At 45.1% G+C, this 18,402-nt stretch overlaps 1 protein-coding gene across 1 annotated transcript in view; it reads right to left on the reverse strand.

Moving 5' to 3' along the window:
* gemin5 (gem (nuclear organelle) associated protein 5) overlaps positions 1–18,149 on the reverse strand; it is a 59,374-nt gene extending 41,225 nt beyond the window's left edge. Inside the window, exons 1-5 of the mRNA XM_060936500.1 lie at positions 17,878–18,149; positions 17,610–17,764; positions 14,233–14,414; positions 13,918–14,069; positions 13,711–13,809 (exon numbers count right to left, since the gene is read on the reverse strand). Of these exons, the coding sequence (XP_060792483.1) occupies positions 13,711–13,809; positions 13,918–14,069; positions 14,233–14,414; positions 17,610–17,764; positions 17,878–18,031 (742 nt within the window). The 5' untranslated portion in view covers positions 18,032–18,149. The remainder of the gene's footprint in view (positions 1–13,710; positions 13,810–13,917; positions 14,070–14,232; positions 14,415–17,609; positions 17,765–17,877) is intronic.
* Positions 18,150–18,402: the final 253 nt, after the last annotated feature.

The raw sequence follows: 18,402 nt of genomic DNA on the forward strand, positions 1-18,402 counted from the left end.
TGATTTTTCCCCTCAGGTATTTAAAAACAAACAAACAAAAAGTTTTAACCCCCCCATGGTATTTCTACACAAGCACAATCCTTTTAATTTGTAATTAAAAAAAAAAAAAGGTGGTGATGTTCTAAATAGATAAAATAATTTTTTTTTTGAAAGGTCCATTAGTACGAAAAAAAAAACAAACCCAAAACAAAACACCTTTAAAAGGTTAAAAGGCTGGAGTTGAATAAGCCGTGAATTTCTTCCCCCTCAATGAACCCACCCCATTTCCCAATGCACACGAAGCTCCGCCCCAAAACTAAAATTTTTACATTTTTAGGATTAAAAATGTGCAAAAAATATTTAAATCAAGATCGTCTAATTCTTTTAATAGGAAAAGTTACATTATATAGGCTCTGCTCTAAAACGATCAGTAAAACAGCACTATTATTATTATTATTATTATTATTATTATTATTAATTAAGATTATAAACAACAAAATACTGAAATAAATTCTAAATGTTATTAGTAATAAACAAAATCATAGAAATATATTTAAACCTTTCTTAGAAATTAAAATTTTTATTTTTTAAATATAAATAATGTATTTCATGTATATGTATATTTTTAAATATAAATAATGTATTCATTTAAACATTATGCACACATTAACACCATGTCAGCTGCAGTGAGTCAGTTTACAGTTATTAAAAACAAAAATTATCATGACAATTTATCACAACATCAATATCATATCGTCATATCACCCAGTCATGCAAAACAAGTTCAGCTGATTTTCACAGAAAAAGAGTTTTGGATGAAAGATTTCTATTACGTTTTAACAACATGCAACAGTTTAGCTATAAATAAATAAATCAAACCCTTGCTGTTTTAGCTGATCAATAATATTTAGGGTCAATTAAAATTTTACCACTTGTGTTGACGAACCCAAAATAACGTAACCCTTTCATGCACAGGGCCCGACATTTACACACACACGCGCGCGCACGCACACACATCATTTTAAAGCTGTTTTTTGGAAAATATAAGCTTTAAAATCACTTTAAATTCACTTCAGACCGTGATGTAATTTAATAAATTATTCTCCTGACTTCTGTTTCTCTAAAGGAGACTTGCTCTGCTCAAAGTATCTGGTTTATCTTTACGAATTAACATCATGCAGAAGTCTTAATCCATACAAAAATACTTATATATTTTGTTTTGTTATTTCCTGTCATTTTGATCGTCGACGTTAATTATTTTAGACCTGAATTTCAATAAAAATGTTTATTATAAGCCCACTGAATTATTTTTTTTTCCTCCAGGTATAAAAAATGTTTTACCCTCCCCCCCCATGGTCTTTCTACACAAGCACAAGCCTTTTAATTAAAAAAGTGAAGCAAATAAATAAATAAATAAATAAGAAAGACTCTGGAAATGGGCGGCACGGTGGTGTAGTGGTTAGCGCTGTCGCCTCACAGCAAGAAGGTCCGAGTTCGAGCCCCGTGGCCGGCGAGGACCTTTCTGTGTGGAGTTTGCATGTTCTCCCCGTGTCCGCGTGGGTTTCCTCCGGGTGCTCTGGTTTCCCCCACAGTCCAAAGACATGCAGGTTAGGTTAACTGGTGACTCTAAATTGACCGTAGGTGTGAATGTGAGTGTGAATGGTTGTCTGTGTCTGTGTGTCAGCCCTGTGATGACCTGGCGACTTGTCCAGGGTGTACCCCGCCTTTCTCCCGTAGTCAGCTGGGATAGGCTCCAGCTTGCCTGTGACCCTGTAGAACAATGGTTACGTATGTAACCGCGGTTCTATGAATTTTGGATGACCGCCAGAGGCGGTGCTTTAAGCACCCGGATGTCCATCACATGCGCATGCAGTTCGAGTGTGTGTATACCAACAAGGTCGCTTGCGACAGGGGGTGACGTATGTCACTGCACCGGTACTTAAGGTGCGTTCACCCTGGAAGCGTTCTCTTGGCAGTCTTCTCGTCAGCCTTCTGAGTGACGGCCAAGCTCTGGCGGTCATCCGAAATTCATAGAACCACGGTTCCATACGTAACCATCGTTCTATGTCATTTCTCCTGACCGCCAGAGGCGGTGCTTTAAGCACCCGGATGACTAATACCAACAGGGTCACGAGGAAGACCTATTTACCCTACGAATGGCTGAAAAGGGTGGCTGTGGCCAGTGGATTGTGCATGGCCACATTAGCCCTATAAAACCTTGCAAACGTGCAAGTTGAGACCCATGAGGCAGCGGCGCAGATATCAGAGAGTGGAACTCCACGTAGAGCCGCCCATGATGCAGCCACATTCCGAGTGGAGTGGCCTCGGATGTGGGGAGGGACCGGGAGGCTGCTGCTAATGGCCTCCACGGTCCAGTTCGACAGTCTGTTTGGACAGCGCGTGGCCGCGCCTATGTCCAGTGTGGTCCACAAACAGTGCATCCGACTGCCGAAATGCAGCAGTCGCTTCAATGTATGCCCTCAGTACTCGAACTGGGCAAAGAAGGACGTGACCTTGGCCCTGCTCATTCTCCTCAGGTGGTGGTCTGAAGGCTTCCAGGCTGAGGGGCTGATTGGTGTATGAAGAGGAGGAGAAGTTCTTAGGCATAAACGAAGGATTAGGCCACAATGTTACACCCGTGCCATCGGGCTCCATTGTAAGCACTCCCGGCCGATAGACAGGGCGTGTAGTTCACCTGCTCTCTTAGCCTTCCTTTTAGCTATGACGTCGGCTGTCTTTAAAGATATCCACTTGAGCTCCGTCCCCTGTAGGGGCTCAAATGGAGGTTTACACAGTGCACTTAAAACCAGAGGCAAGTCCCAAGCTGGTCTTGGACTGCGTTGAGGGGGTCTTATGCGCTGAGCACCTTTAAGAAAGTGGCTCACCCGTGTGTGGGATCCCACAGTCAGCCCGTCTACCCTGTTATGCATTGCGGATATAGCCGCTACATACACCTTGATGGTGGAGGGTGCAAGGCCCTCGTCCAGATGAGACTGTAAAAAGCTGAGAATCCCCGGTATCGGGCAACATGCCGGTTCCTGATGGCATGCTTGGCACTAACTTACAAAGAGCTTCCACCTATTGGTATAGAGCGCATTGGTGGAAGGTGCGCGGGAACACTGGATGGTCCGCACAACGGTCGACTCACATTCTGTTAGCAGTGGGTCAGGCCCTTCAGAGGCCACACCCACAGCTGCAATCGTACTGGGTTCGGATGCCAAATTTGACCTTCCATCTGTGAGAGGAGGTCCATCCGTGCAGGGAGACACCAAGGCTCCTTGTGCAGCAACCCGTACAGGGTAGGGAACCAGACTCTCCCCGGCCAATAGGGGGCTATCAACAGCACCCCGTGACCCTCCTTGAGGATCCTCTCGAGAGTGGGCAGAATTAGCGGGAGTGGTGGGAAAGCATATAGGAGCTGCTGTGGCCACTCATGTGCCAGTGCGTCTTGGCCCAAGGGGCTTGACGTTTCTTTCAGTGTAAACCACAGGGGACAATGTGTCGTGGCCTGGGAGGCGAAAAGGTCCACTTCTGTCCTGCCGTATTGCAGCCAAATACTCTGCACCACTTCCGGGTGCAGCTTCCACTCCCCCGGATCGGGGTTCTGTTGTGACAGAAGATCCGCAGCAGTGTTCCTCACTCCTGGTGAATGCATTGCCCTCAGGCTCACCAGACGAGGGTAAGCCCATGTCAGTAGGTGCCGAGTGAGCTTTCAGGGAAGGTAGTGACCTGGTGCCGCCCTGGTGGTTTATATGATAGACCACAGATGTATTGTCGGTCTTTATAAGGACATGCCGACCCGCTAAAACCGGACGGAAATGTTTCAGGGCGAGGAAAACGGCCCGCAGCTCTAACACATTGATGTGTTGTCCCTGCTGTTGTGGGGCCCATACGCCCCGGGCAGTCCTGCACTGCCACACTGTGCCCCAGCCGATCAGTGATGCATCGGTGGCGACTACTTCTCTGCGAGAGGGTATGGATGTAGACATGAGGAGCAACTGGCCGTGATTCTGACTGGCCCTGTGCCTGTGATGTTGTGGATGTAACCCAAGGCTGTTCATCCAGATTTGTAGAGTGGTCTTATTAACCCTCGGGACCCTATTCCCCCAGATGAATGAAGTTATAGATTGATCTATTGTCTTAAAAAAAGACTTGGGTATAAAAACTGGTAGACATTGAAATAAGTAGAGAAATCTGGGAAGTATTGTCATCTTCACTGAACATACTTTCCCTATCATAATAAGTGGTAAACTGCGCCATCTTTCAAAATCAGCCTTCATTTGTTTGACCTGAGGGCCATAATTAGCTTGAAACAAAGAGGAGAAGGAACGAGTAATATGTATACCTAGATACTTGAAGCCATCTGGAGATACAGGAAAGGGAAATGATCCAGGCTGAATGTGTAGAGCTAGATTATTGATGGGAAAGCATGAACATTTTTGAAAATTTAATTTATACCCAGAGAAAGTCCCAAACCTTTTTAAAAGTGACACAATTCTGGGAACACTACTCATAGGATCATTGATATAGAGCAGAAGGTCATCTGCATATAAAGACACTCGATGCTCCATGCCCCCCCTTTCAACACCCTGAAATACAGGCAATGATTTAAGTGCAACAGAAAGTGGCTCAATTGCAATGGCGAAAAGGAGGGGAGACAGAGGGCAACCCTGACGGGTGCCACGTTTTAATGGAAAGTAATCAGACCTAGAGTAGTTTGTTTGTATGCATGCTACAGGTGAATTATATAATAGCTGTACCCATTTCACAAATGTACTCCCAAATCCAAATCTCTTCAAATAGGTAAGGCCATTCCACACGATCAAACGCCTTCTCTGCGTCCAGGGATACAACTACCTCAGGAGACGGAGAGGCACTAGGTGAATAAACTATAGCTGTCAGTCGTCGAATATTAGAGAAAGAATGGCGATTTTTAATAAACCGTTTGGTCGTCTGATATTATTTGAGGAAGGAGATTTTCCAGCCGACGAGCTAATATTTTAGCCAGAATTTTGGCATCCACATTCAAAAGTGAAACAGGGCGGTAAGAACCACACTGAGTAGGATCTTTGTCTTTTATAAGAAGAAGAGATATGGAAGACTGTGAGAAGGTGGGAGGTAGACAGCCACATTCCAAGGATTCCTGAAACATTTTCATGAGAACTGGAGTGAGCTCTTTCTTAAATTTCTTATAGAATTCTACTGGGTATCCATCCGGGCCTGGGGATTTATTACTCTGCATTGTGATGATGGCATTTGTTAACTCCTCTGTTGTGAAATTTTGGTCTAATTTTTTTGATTCCTCAGAACTAAGACTAGGTATTTCTAAACTATCCAAAAAGTATTCCATATCTGTGGTATCAGAGGGGAATTCAGAGGTATACAGAGAGGAGTAAAACTCTTTAAAAATACTATTAATTTCTCTTGACTTATTTGTGGAGCATTGATTAGTATCCTTTATCAGGGGAACATGCCTGGATGCAGCTTGACGCCTCAATTGGTGGGCCATCAAGCGACTTGATTTGTCACCATATTCATAGTAGAGACCACGTGTCTTAAGAATGAGTTGTTCTGATTGTTTGGTAGTGAGATAATTAAATTTTGCTTGTAAATTAACCCGTTCCTTATATAGTTCAGCAGAAGGCTTCTCTGAGTATTTTTTATCTAGTACTGAAATAGACTGTATTAGAGCTTGTGTTTCTTTCTTGCATTCCTTACGAACAAATGAACTATATGATATTATCATGCCTCTCAAATATGCTTTTAAGGTCTCCCACAGCACAGAATATGACATATGGCCCTTTTCCACTACCCTTTTTCAGCTCACTTCAGCTCGCTTCAGCTCACTTCAGCCCGACACGGCTCGCGTTTCGACTACCAAAAACCAGCACGACTCAGCTCGTTTCAGCCCTGCTTAGCCCCTAAAACTCGCACCGTTTTGGAGTGGGGCTGAAGCGAGCCAAACCGTGCCGACTGAGGTTGGGGGCGTGAGCAGACACTCCCCTGTGCACTGATTGGTGAGGAGGAGTGTCCTCACATGCCCACACACGCCCCGCGAGCACGCTGGGATCTGTAAACACCGCAAACCCGGAAGAAGAATAATTATGAATTACGAGAATTTCTGAAGCCTTATGCGCCTCGCCTCATCTATACGCTCTTGCCAGTATCTGTCCGCGTTGTCGGTGACAACAAGCCACATCACCGAGACCAGCAACACTAACGACTCCATGTCCTCCATGTTTATTGTTTACTATTCGGGTCGTGAGACTACCGCTTAAAAGATCACTGAATCAGTGACATACAGAGCATCGTGGACGAGTTCGCGGAGCGCAAGGCTCGCCGTATGCCCTTCAAATAATGCGTGCAGTAGGCTATTGATGTTTTATTATGAGCCATGTACAGTATGTCGCCTAATGTTTTTTTTTTGTTTCTGAGTTACATGTTCGTTTGAAGGACTTAATGTACAAAATAACATAGTTGCACCCCGGAGTGTTGAAATTGGTAAACACAGTGCATTCAGTGAGGTTTGCACCGCCCTCCTTTTATTTCTGACTCTTCCTGTCACCGTTGCAACCTCTGAGCGCTCATTCGTATGCCCTTCAAATAATGTGCGCAGTATAGGCTATTGATGTTTTATTATGAGCCATGTACAGTATCCTAATGTTTTTTGTTTCTGAGTTACATGTTCGTTTGAAGGACTTGATGTACTAAATAACATAGTTGCACCCGGTAGTGTTGAAATTGGTAAACACCGCAGTTGCGGACATTTTGTAGCCTAAAATGATGTTATGATAAGCTTTAATAAAGGGCCCGGTCATTTGCCCCGCCCCCGGCCCGGCTCTGACTTGTTCCGCCACTGTCACTGATGTCACTGTTTGCGCTGCTTAACGGCATCACATGACGTCCACCCACTTTCGCTAACTCCACCCAATGTGTCCACCCACTTCCAGCCAGCACGGTTCAGCGCGGTTGTAGTCGAAATGCAACTCCAACAGCCCCGCTCAGCTCGACTCGGCACGGCTCAGCTGCGTTTGTAGTGGAAAAGCGGCAATAGACTCAGTTTCATTCATCGCCAAAAATAAATCTATATTAGATCTAATAAACCTACAGAATTCCTCACTTGGGGCGGCACGGTGGTGTAGTGGTTAGCGCTGTCGCCTCACAGCAAGAAGGTCCGGGTTCGAGCCCCGGGGCCGGCGAGGGCCTTTCTGTGCGGAGTTTGCATGTTCTCCCCGTGTCCGCGTGGGTTTCCTCCGGGTGCTCCGGTTTCCCCCACAGTCCAAAGACATGCAGGTTAGGTTAACTGGTGACTCTAAATTGAGCGTAGGTGTGAATGTGAGTGTGAATGGTTGTCTGTGTCTATGTGTCAGCCCTGTGATGACCTGGCGACTTGTCCAGGGTGAACCCCGCCTTTCGCCCGTAGTCAGCTGGGATAGGCTCCAGCTTGCCTGCGACCCTGTAGAAGGATAAAGCGGCTAGAGATAATGAGATGAGATGAATTCCTCACTTGAGAGTAGAAGTGGGTCAAGCCTCCATGGGGGTCGTTCTCTAACGTTTAGAGGGAAGCCCAGGTCTAATATTACCGGTGAGTGATCGGATATAATGATAGCAGCATATTCAATCCGTCTAATCATAGGAATAAAAGAACTATCAATAAAGAAATAGTCTATTCTGGAAAAGGAACGATGGACATGGGAAAAAAAAGAAAATTGTTTACTGTGTGGGTTCACAACCCTCCAGGGATCCACAAAACCATTTTGCTGCATGAAAAGTGAAAAGGATTTGGCCATACCCGAGGATAGTTGTTTGGGATTGGACCTGTCTAATAATGGGTCAATAACACAATTCAAGTCTCCTGAAAAAATTAGTTGGTGAGTATTTAAATTGGGTATTAAGGACAATACCTTGTTTGCAAAGTCGACATCGTCCCAAATGGGGGCGTATACATTTACCAATATAACAGGTTTCTGATAAAGGGAACCACAAACTATGAGAAAACGGCCATTGGGGTCACTGATTACACTAGAGGAAGTGAACTGAGTGCTTTTTGCAACTAATATAGCCACACCTCTGGACCTATTTGTGAATGTAGAGTGAAAGATCTGGCTAATCCAATTCCTACGGAGTCTGTTATGGTCCCCCATTTTGAGACGCATTTCTTGTAAAAATAATATGTCAGGTTTGAACTGCTTTAAATGAGAAAAAACTTTGGTCCTTTTAACAGGACCATTAAGCCCCTTAACATTCCAAGATATGAACCTCACAGGATGGTAGTCATCATCAGTCATCGACGTTTACAAACTTAGAAGACACACACGACCTGGAACTTAGCAATGTACGCACAGACTGTTTTAGGAACATATAATGGGTTAAAAAAAAATAAAAATAAAATGAGCTGCCTAGGTGATTTCCCTGAACATCCCTTAAAGGAACAGTCCACCGTACTTCCATAATGAAATATGCTCTTATCTGAATTGAGACGAGCTGCTCCGTACCTCTCCGAGCTTTGCGCGACCTCCCAGTCAGTCAGACGCAGTCAGACGCGCTGTCACTCCTGTTAGCAATGTAGCTAGGCTCAGTATGGCCAATGGTATTTTTTGGGGCTATAGTACTAACACCTTCTGCGCGCTTCGGCAGCGCATTGATATCTGAGCTCCGTATCAATGCGCTGTCGAAGCGCGCAGAAGGTGTTAGTACACTTGTCATTATAGTGCGGACTTTCCATAGCATAGAAAATCGCTACGTTTCAATTTGTGTAACTGAACTTGTTTCATGTCACTGGTCATATAAACCTATGTAAACAGGAAAAACGCGGAAGAGTTTGGTTGCATCTAACTACAGCCCCAAAAAATACCATTGGCCATGCTGAGCCTAGCTACATTGCTAACAGGAGTGACAGCGCGTCTGACTGACTGGGAGGTCGCGCAAAGCTCGGAGAGGTACGGAGCAGCTCGTCTCAATTCAGATAAGAGCATATTTCATTATGGAAGTACGGTGGACTGTTCCTTTAAGAACATACCCCCCAAACCTAGATCTCCTTCCCCAACTGAAGATGATCGCAGGCATCACACAATTACAAACTTCCAAAGTCAATCCTTAACCAACAAAAACATTCTGATTGAGAGTGGCTCTCCATTAAGGGATGTGTGCTATGTTTTACCACCTTCAAAGTGAGGTCCTAGCTTAAGAAAACATTATTTAAATATAAGAAATATTCGCTGTTTGACAGACATAATTATTATTATAACCCACAAATAGTCAAAAGGTAAAGTTAACTAGATTGTAGGAAACCGATGAGAAAGAGAAGAAAAAAAAAAAAAAAACTATGGTCATACTAAAACAGTGGGCTATCACTAGAAAAGAAGATTAACTTAGCCATGGCAGTGGATTTTGCAGTCAGTCGTCGTGTTGTCCCCAGTTCAAGTCATAAAACTTTTGAGCTGCCTCTGGCGTGTCAAACCGGTGTTTTCTACCTTCATGCGTGACCTGGAGCTGGGCTGGATATAGTAAAGCAAACCTGATCCTTTTCTGGTAGAGCAAAGACTTCACATCCTTGAACGCTGCTCGCTTTCTCCCCACCTCGACACTGTAGTCGTTGTGGAAAAACACTCGGTGACCACGGAAGACTAGCTCCTGCCTCAGCATACTAACGCTATGCTTGTCATGGTAGTAGTGAAAGCGGACCAAGAATACCCTTGGTCTTGCCGGCTGACCATCAGCTGGTTTAGCTCCCACTCGGTGTGCCCTGTCGAGCAGCAGAGGTCTCGAAAAGAACTCGGCCCCCAGCACCTCCAGAAAAAAATCAGTCATGAATTTAACAGGGTCCGAACCTTCCAGTTTTTCAGGGATGCCGACCACTCTCAGGCTGGATCTCCGCGACCGGTTCTCCAGGTCATCTAGTTTCTTTTTCAGACACACATTCTCGTCTTGTAAAACAGTGATGGCAGTCTCTGCACTCACCAGACAATCGCTGTATTCACTCAGGTGATCCTCAACTCCACGAATGCACTCCTCGTGTGATTCATAGTATGTCTTTACTTGTTCCAACGTAGCATTTACTGGAGTCAACGCAGCTTCGAGTTCGCTTTTAAGAGCAGACTGTACTGTTTTTGTCATGTCGTTCACGAGGATCGATCGGAGTTTCCCCAGGTCGTCCGGTAATGCATCAGGGGAGGCAGCCGCCATGTTTTCCGTTTTGGTTAAGACTTCATCTTTTCCACCAGTTTTCGATTTCTGAGTTTTGAGTTTAGTTGTCATTTTGGTAGCGCTAAACAGCGTTGCACTAAGCGCATTGGCAGAGTCAAAACGAATGTGTGTAGTATGAAGGTAGATCTAATTTTAAAACAATAAAAGGAGAGCCACTCTCAGACACCTCCTCTCACTCCATGGCCCAACCCGGAAGTCAGAGCTTTCATTTTGACCCCTTGAAATCTCGGCGGTCGGCATCTGAATTGTACGCTGTAGCCCTGAGAGAGGGTGGATATAACCCAGGGGTCCGATGTTATCACTTCCCAGTAGGCAAGTTGTTGACTGGTGAAGTGTCCGACTGCCGGAGTGGAGTAGTCAACGTCTGCCTCCACGCCCCCTACGGGGGAGGGAGTGGGAATTGTACCCCGACGTGCCTGTGCGGCGGCACCAAAGAGCTGTCCCGGAATCACTGGGAGAGTGCGGAGGGCCCTCCTGCAGGGATCTGAGAGTGGTGACTGAGCCAACCATACCCGACGCCTGGCGAGAGTTAAAGACGACATTAGTCTGCCCAGCTCCCTGGACATGAAAGCAAATGCCTGCAGTGAGGCCTCGCTTAGGCTTTGCAGTGATGGGTCTGCTCCAGAAGACTGAAGAGCCTGAGACTGGGCCAGGATCAGGTGAGATAACGAATTGCCTATGCGTGCAGCTCGTGCTGCAGCGTCATAGCTCTTCCTGATGAAGTCATCGGTCAAACGACACTGTGGCCGTGGACAGCGAGCGTCGGGTCTCAACGCCTCCATGCTGACCAGACCCTGACTGGACGCATCCTGTATCTCTACAGCTCCTCAATAAAGGGGGCTGAAGGTGGAACAGTGAAAACAGCAGAGGGAGAGTCTAAAAAAGGCACTCTGCATCCGTACTTCAGATGGTGCCGTGTCCAACCCCAGGCGCCATTTTTATCGCAGGCTTGACTATAGTGGAAAGCACGTCCTCCTCTTGAAGCTCCGCGGCCGGGGACAGCACCGGAGGCTGTGGCTCAGGAGGAGTAAGTGAAGCAGCAGAGGCGAGAGCATCAGCAGGCTGTGCTTCAGGCGGTTGTAGGTTATAGAGCAAAGCCTTAATCTCAGCAAGCTCTGAAGGACCACAATGGAAAAAAGTATTTTTACTTTTGTGTTATCCTCCGTAATATTTATATTTATATTATGTTTACATGTTATGTTTTTATTGCGGAATAAATCAATACAATACAAAAAGAGCCAAGGTGCCCACTTGTTGCACCAAGGGGTCCACCTTCTGGTACTTGGGCCTACAGGGAGCCTCCCGTGACGGCTGCTTAGGGCGCTTCCTAGACTTAGGAGGCAGAGCGTAGTCGCTCGGTGCTGGGGGCAGTCGAGAGCCCAAACTGCTTTCCAGCTGAGCAAGCCTAGCAGTGCGTCAAGCGAACAAAACGAAATATCCGCGGCGGAGTCAGGCGAACATACTCACCCAACTGCGTTCAGGTAATCAGCAATCAAAGCTGAAATAAACAAGCTACAAGGCGAGAAAATACCCATGTGCTCGCGGTGAAACTGAAACTTATAATTAGAGGTTGCTGGCTGCCGAAGTCCGAGTGGACTCGCTTATAACAGGTTTAGTTGAAAATACTTAACTTACCTTAAAGCTTTGAGACAATCAGCACATAAACATGACCGCTGTTTATTCTACTTACCTAAATATGGATTAGGTGACGGTAAACAAGCAGTGTTGAAGTACCAATACAGAGCCAAGCAACCAAATGAAATATCCACGGCGGAGTCAGGAGCGAACACGCTCACCCAGCCGCGTTTAGGTAATCAGCAATCATCAGCTGAAGTAAACACGCTACAGTGCGAATCAGAAGCGCACACAAGCACTAATTAAGTATCATACTTGCAACAAAACGATACTTATTAGATCGCTACAAGGCGAGAGAACACCCCTATGATCGCGGTAAAACTGAAATTTATAACTGGAAGTTGCTAGCTGCCAAAGTCAGCGAACTTACTCAAACGGTTTCTTACCTTAAGCAAATGGCAAATCGCAGTCTTTAAGAGGGCGAAAAAAAAAACGCAGCTCCAACCCGTTAAGGGTTTGCAAGACTCCAGCGATTGCTCTTAGAAAATAGTACTACTCGAATAATCTGCTCTGCACGAGAAGATGCAAGAGAACGCTTCCGGGGTGAACGCACCTTAAGTACCGTTGCAGTGACATACGTCACCCCCTGTCGCAAGCGACCTTGTTGGTATGGAGCACTTGCATGTGACGTCACAGCCGATCCAGATTGTGACAGACGCCATCTTGTCGGTCAAACGCCATATTTCCGCCTTCTACTTCTGCTTTTACTTCTACCTTTTCTTCTGGAAAACCCTACTATATACAATTCTACTACAACGGCTGCGGCTACAAGCTCTCCCTACCTGTGCACGTTTTTTATGTTTTTTGTGTGTATTTTTGCGTGTTGTTCGTCTGTACCGGACTTCAATATCCACTACAACCGTATGGACTTACTGGACATTGGTTTCCAGCAGAAAATGACGGTTTGTAGCGATTTCCATCGCATGCACAACATTCCGGACGAGAAAAAAAAAACATTCCGGACGAGATAGCGAGACCAGCGGGATCTCCGTGGATTGTTATCGGAAGCAAAGCGAAGGAGGCGGTGCCGGGAGCCGAAGCAAAAGCGAGGCTGCAGAGCCGGCCTGTTGACTAAGCTCAGAAAACAGCCACTCAAATCTCCACTGCCAAGCCTCTACCTCTCCAACGCCAGATCCATGTAAACAAGACGGACGAGCTGGAATTACCTTATTCTATTCTATAATCGGCTGGTCAGTGCTATACTCAATACTTAAGTGACTTACCCGTCCAATGAGGATTCTTGTTTACAAGATGCCACATCTGAGTCGCTGACAAATCCTGAATTTCTGTAGAGATAACTGTCCAGAGATTTATAAGCACGCAGTGCTTCACCACTGAACAGCGAGGGAAAGTTAATGAGGTAATTATACACGTCCGGGTATTCCGCTGGCAGTTCAAAATCCGGTCGTGAAAACTCCGTCCGGAAAGCCATAAGGGTCACAAATCTGTAGATCGTTTATTTTAGACATATATCTAGTTATCTGTTCATTAGAAAAATGAGCCGTGTAGTCCGTCGGTTGAAATTGATCCATTCTGCACACGAGTGCAGCAGTATTCAGCGGTGTTTTTTACCGACAAGATGGCGGTTGTGTACTTTCCGGTCACGTGACTGCAAGATCTCTATACACACACTTGAACTGCATGCGCATGTGATGGATCGTGATAAAGCAGCTACAGATAATGAGATGAGATGATTGATGAGGATGTGACGGGGTGTTAGGGGCGTGGCTAGTAAATAACTGACAAGAAGCCAATCTGAATACAAACAATTTTCCGAAGAACATATACATTTTTAATTTTCAACATTATTTGTACTCATAATAAAAGAGAAAAACAATCACTGCTGCACCTTTAAATAATTTAAAGGCTACAATAATAAAATGAACTTACCTTTGCCTCTTGCTGTGCTCCAAATTCTAACAGTCTGATCGCGACTACCTGACGCCAGGTAACCACCCCACTCGACCTGCATTTGTCCAACGGACACGTCTGCAGAGAAGGACAACAAATATGGCTGAAATGGCCAGGCAGAACTTCACACATCTGGCTGAAACGTTCAGAATACGTGTTTATCGAAGCTTGGTGAAGACGCGATACCGGCGTTGTCTTCGGGTCGGCTGTACAGCGTGTCCTCGTGGGGATCGGGACACCAGGCGAGAGCGTGGATCTCCTCTTCATGACCTCGCAGACGATGGATCACCTCTCCTTTCTTACTGATGTCTATCAGTACGATCATTCCGTCCTTGTACCTTAGAGAGAAGACTGATGAGCGTCAGAAGCTCGCGGGACAAAGAAACTCTAGGTTTGTTACAGCGGGAACATCAGAGCCATGGAAGTCAATTAGAAAACACCACACTGATTAACAAAAACCTCAACAAACAGACCCACACACACCTCTAGATGAAGTCTTACCCGATGGCGACGTAGTTCTCGGTGTGTGGAGAGCAGGACAGACAGAAGATGGTTCTGGGTTCGGGGAAGAAGCTGCGAGTGTCTCCTCTACCAAACCAGTGACACACCACAACTCCTTTCTCATCTCCTGACACCAGCAACCCTTTCTGTATCGGAGACCAGTGGAGGGCCGAGATGGTGTTCTACACACACACACACACACACACACACACACACACACACACACACACACACAATTCCAGTACCACCATGAGTTATATGTGAGTCTTTACTCCGTGTATTTATATTTAAATAAATAAATAAATAAATAAATAACACCCTGCTTCCTACTCCATACAAACAGCGTAGTGCATCATAGTGCATAATCTCTAAATTGCTGAATCGGTCACGCCACATGGCTAATCACTTGTGATCATTTATTTTCTGGGTGTAGCGGTGTATACTCTATACGATCGAGCTCAGATGAAGACCACACATTCCACAATGTTCCATATGGAGAGATCCCTGATGAACCCTGTCTTATTCCCAAAATAAACACTGTGTATCATGTGATCACAAAAAAAACCTCAAAACAAAACAGAAAACATGCAGGAAGGACTGGTTGGAGAGAAAACAAGTAGCAAAGGATTGTCTGTTCCACAAAGAGAACAGGAGCTTTGTTGGAGTTAGATTTGCTCCACCTAGTTTTTTTTTTCCCCCAACAGGGGCTGCGACAAATGTATCCCAGAGAGGATCTGACTGGATGCAAATTGGACGGGATGAATTTGTTATGCATACGGTTACGGTCTTATGTCATACGCTACGTTCACACTGCAAGGCGTAATGCTCAATTCTGATTTTTTTGTGAAATCCGATTTTTTTTGTGAGGTCGTTCACATTAACAAACATATGCGACTTGTATGTGATCCTCAGTATGAACGAAAAGCGACCTAAAAGTGTTCCGCATGCGCATTGCAGGATACGACGACGTCACACGCAGTGAGCATGGCCAGTGTTTACGGAAGTAAAACCGCCCGGTTGCGGTATGACCCATCCAATCTAGCTTGAATAGCTGTATCCCCCCAAATGGAAATCAGCTCCCTAACCTCTGCGTCCTTCCATTGAGAAGATTCAGAACCTTCACAGCCCGAAGCGTCCCTCGCATTGATGTCATGCGCAGGGGTGCAGATACGTTTTTTGAACTGGGGGGGACAAAAAACTGGGGGGGACAAAGCTGCCAGCAAACCAACCCCAACCCCGATATGCCTGTCAAACTTGTTGTGGGTTACCATAGCAACCAAGCTTGAGCTCGCAACCTGTGCAGTCTGCGCAGCTCAACCAACCGAATATCAGTCTTTGTTTTGTTTTATGTGAGTTGCTGCAACTATGTATGTACTGCTGTGCACCTCAATAAACCGAATGGTAATTAGTCTTTTGATTTTTCCGTGAAGTTTGCCTTATGCAAAGAAAGACAGCATAGACGTTTTTTCCTCCCTATAAGTGGGGGGACCGAACGAAGTGAATTTAAATCTGGGTGGGACGAATCCCACCCGTCCCACCCTCTATCTGCGCCCGTGATTATGCGCCATGTTGTTGTAACTTTTTTTGAGAGACCCGCCGCCTACTTCAGCGCAGAATAGTGACGTTTGTGGCTTGTTGATGACGTGTAAGTCGGATGAATGCGACCTGGCGGTTCAGACTGAAGTCGCATATGAAAAGAGCGGATAGGAATCGGAATTAGCACCACATATCCAAACGGCCTGGGTCGGATTTGAAAAAATCGGATCTGTGTCGTTCACATTGTCAATAAAAGATCGGATACAGGTCACATATGGGCGAAAAGATCGGATTTGAGTCACTTCAGCCTGCAGTGTGAACGTAGCCTTAGACTACATTCAGACTGCACCCTGAAACGACCCATATCCGATTTTTTCGCCCATATGTGACCTGTATCCGATTTGTTATTGACAATCTGAACGACACAGATCCGATTTTTTCACATGCGACCCAGGCCGCTTGGATATGTGGTCCTAAATCCGATGCATATCCGATATTTTCACATGCGACTGCAGTCTGACCGGACAGGTCGCATTCATGCAACCTACACGTCATCAACAAGAGACAAACGTCACTATTCTGCGTTGGCTAATCCCGCCTCTTTGGTGGAAAACAACAACATTTATACAGTTTTCAGAATTTAAATAGACTTTTATAGAATTGATCAAGCTAATGGTGGATTTGGTAGGGACCTGGATGTTGATCTGTTAGCCTGATTAAATAAAACAGTTTCTATAACTGATTTATAACTTAAACCATCCTGTATTACAAGATTATAAGATTGTTCTGGAAATTTCCAGTAATTTGACACCTTCGGTCTCATTAGTCTGCTGCCCACATTAATCAGATTATTGTGTGAGTTCCGCCGCCGCCACAAAAACCACATCGCCAGGTCTCGCCTCATCTCCATCGCAAACTGCACTGGTGTTTCTGCACCTTGAGCCAGCGCTGAGAGAAGTTGCAGAATTCAGCTGGCTATAAACAATCTAAATAAATATTTATAAAAATGTAGAAAAAGTTTATTAATATGACGAAATAAATCTGTGCAAATTATTAAGCCTGAATTAAGAGTTTGGTAATACAGCGGCCGTATCCCAAATGACTGCCTACTGAAGCTCGAGTGCACTATATAGAGTTTAAAAATCCATTACTTCCTAGTAACATGTAGTGCACTTATATAGAAATTAGAGAGACATTTAGGAGTCAACCCTCGTTACCAGGCTACACGTTTTCATTTCAGTTCAGAAACAAAAACACACACGAGACCTCACACTTTAACACTAACCAGATAATTAAACAAACAAACAAACAAAAAAATCATTAAACTTGAAGAGTGCGCTTTTTTTTGTTTACGTATTACGTAGATGTGCTTATTACGTGTCAATTTGCGCATGCGGGACACTTTTAGGTCGTTTTCCGTTCATATTGGAGATCGCATACAAGTCTCATATAATTGGTAATGTGAACGGCCTAACAAAAAAATCGGATTTCACAACAAATTGGATATGGGTCGTTTCAGGTTGCAGTCTGAACGTAGTGTTGGGTGTGTCTACAGTACCAAGAGAGATTCACTAATCTCTAAAAAGAACAAAATTGTAACGTCACTGCGAGGTTAAGAGGAATTTTAATGGCGTAAATACGGACAGTTGGGTTTCAGATGGAGCAACTGTTCTAGAAGAAGTGATGAAGAAGAGAGCGAAGGAGCTTCTGAGGAACCTAACAGAAGAAGAAGGATGATCACACTGCTTTTCTCAGTGGAAGTCCAGAAGGCAGTGGTGGGTTGATGCAGAAGAGGAAATTAATAGCCACACTTCCTCCTCCTCCACCTGGACCAGACCTACCTGGTGGCCAGCATGCTCCTCTAACACCATCTTCTGCTCAGTGTCCCAGATTTTTATCGTCTTGTCATCTGAACTGCTGGCGCAAATGTTTTCTTGACCATCATGTCTGCAAAAGGAGAAGCCAGAAACTCTTTCGGTGTGACCCCTGAGTTCACCTGCACATGAAGAAAAGACATGATGATGATGATGAAGATGAGAAGACATCATCATGAGACAACAAGCATGTAACCAGACATAAACATAATCAGGGTCCAAGGAAGGTTCATACCGAGCACCCCTGCTGAGGATGAGGATGAAGCTGCGTTCACTTTCAGCAGGTAAACCGTGTTTTTAGCTCCGAAGCCCAAAACACCATGGCTGTTCACATCACTACAGCGTGAGCAGTACCAGTTAGGCGACGCAGGAAGAAGCCTCTCATGCATCCCGATTAAATGTTTTGAAACCAAACCGATTAAAAAAAAAAAGTTAAACTTCAACACCAAGCTCTTCCAGCTACCAGGCACCAACTACACCTTCCATTCACCCATGCTGCTTCCTTGTTTTCCCACCCGTCTTCTGTAAACCCCGCCTCCTCAGCTACGATTGGCTAAAACATCAAATTCGCCATAGTTCCGTAAACAATGTCCAATCAGATTGCAAGAATGGACCACTGCCCAATCAGGATAAAGTATAGAAATGCGGGTGGGAACAAAATGCAATGCAATACAACACAAACGTCGTCTGTCCATAAAAGGTGTCGCAAAACATTCAACAGCTTAAAAGATATATCAAATACGATACATTTCAAGTTTAC

The sequence above is a fragment of the Neoarius graeffei genome, chromosome 12 (genome assembly GCF_027579695.1).
Source record: "Neoarius graeffei isolate fNeoGra1 chromosome 12, fNeoGra1.pri, whole genome shotgun sequence".
Lineage (NCBI taxonomy): Eukaryota > Metazoa > Chordata > Actinopteri > Siluriformes > Ariidae > Neoarius > Neoarius graeffei.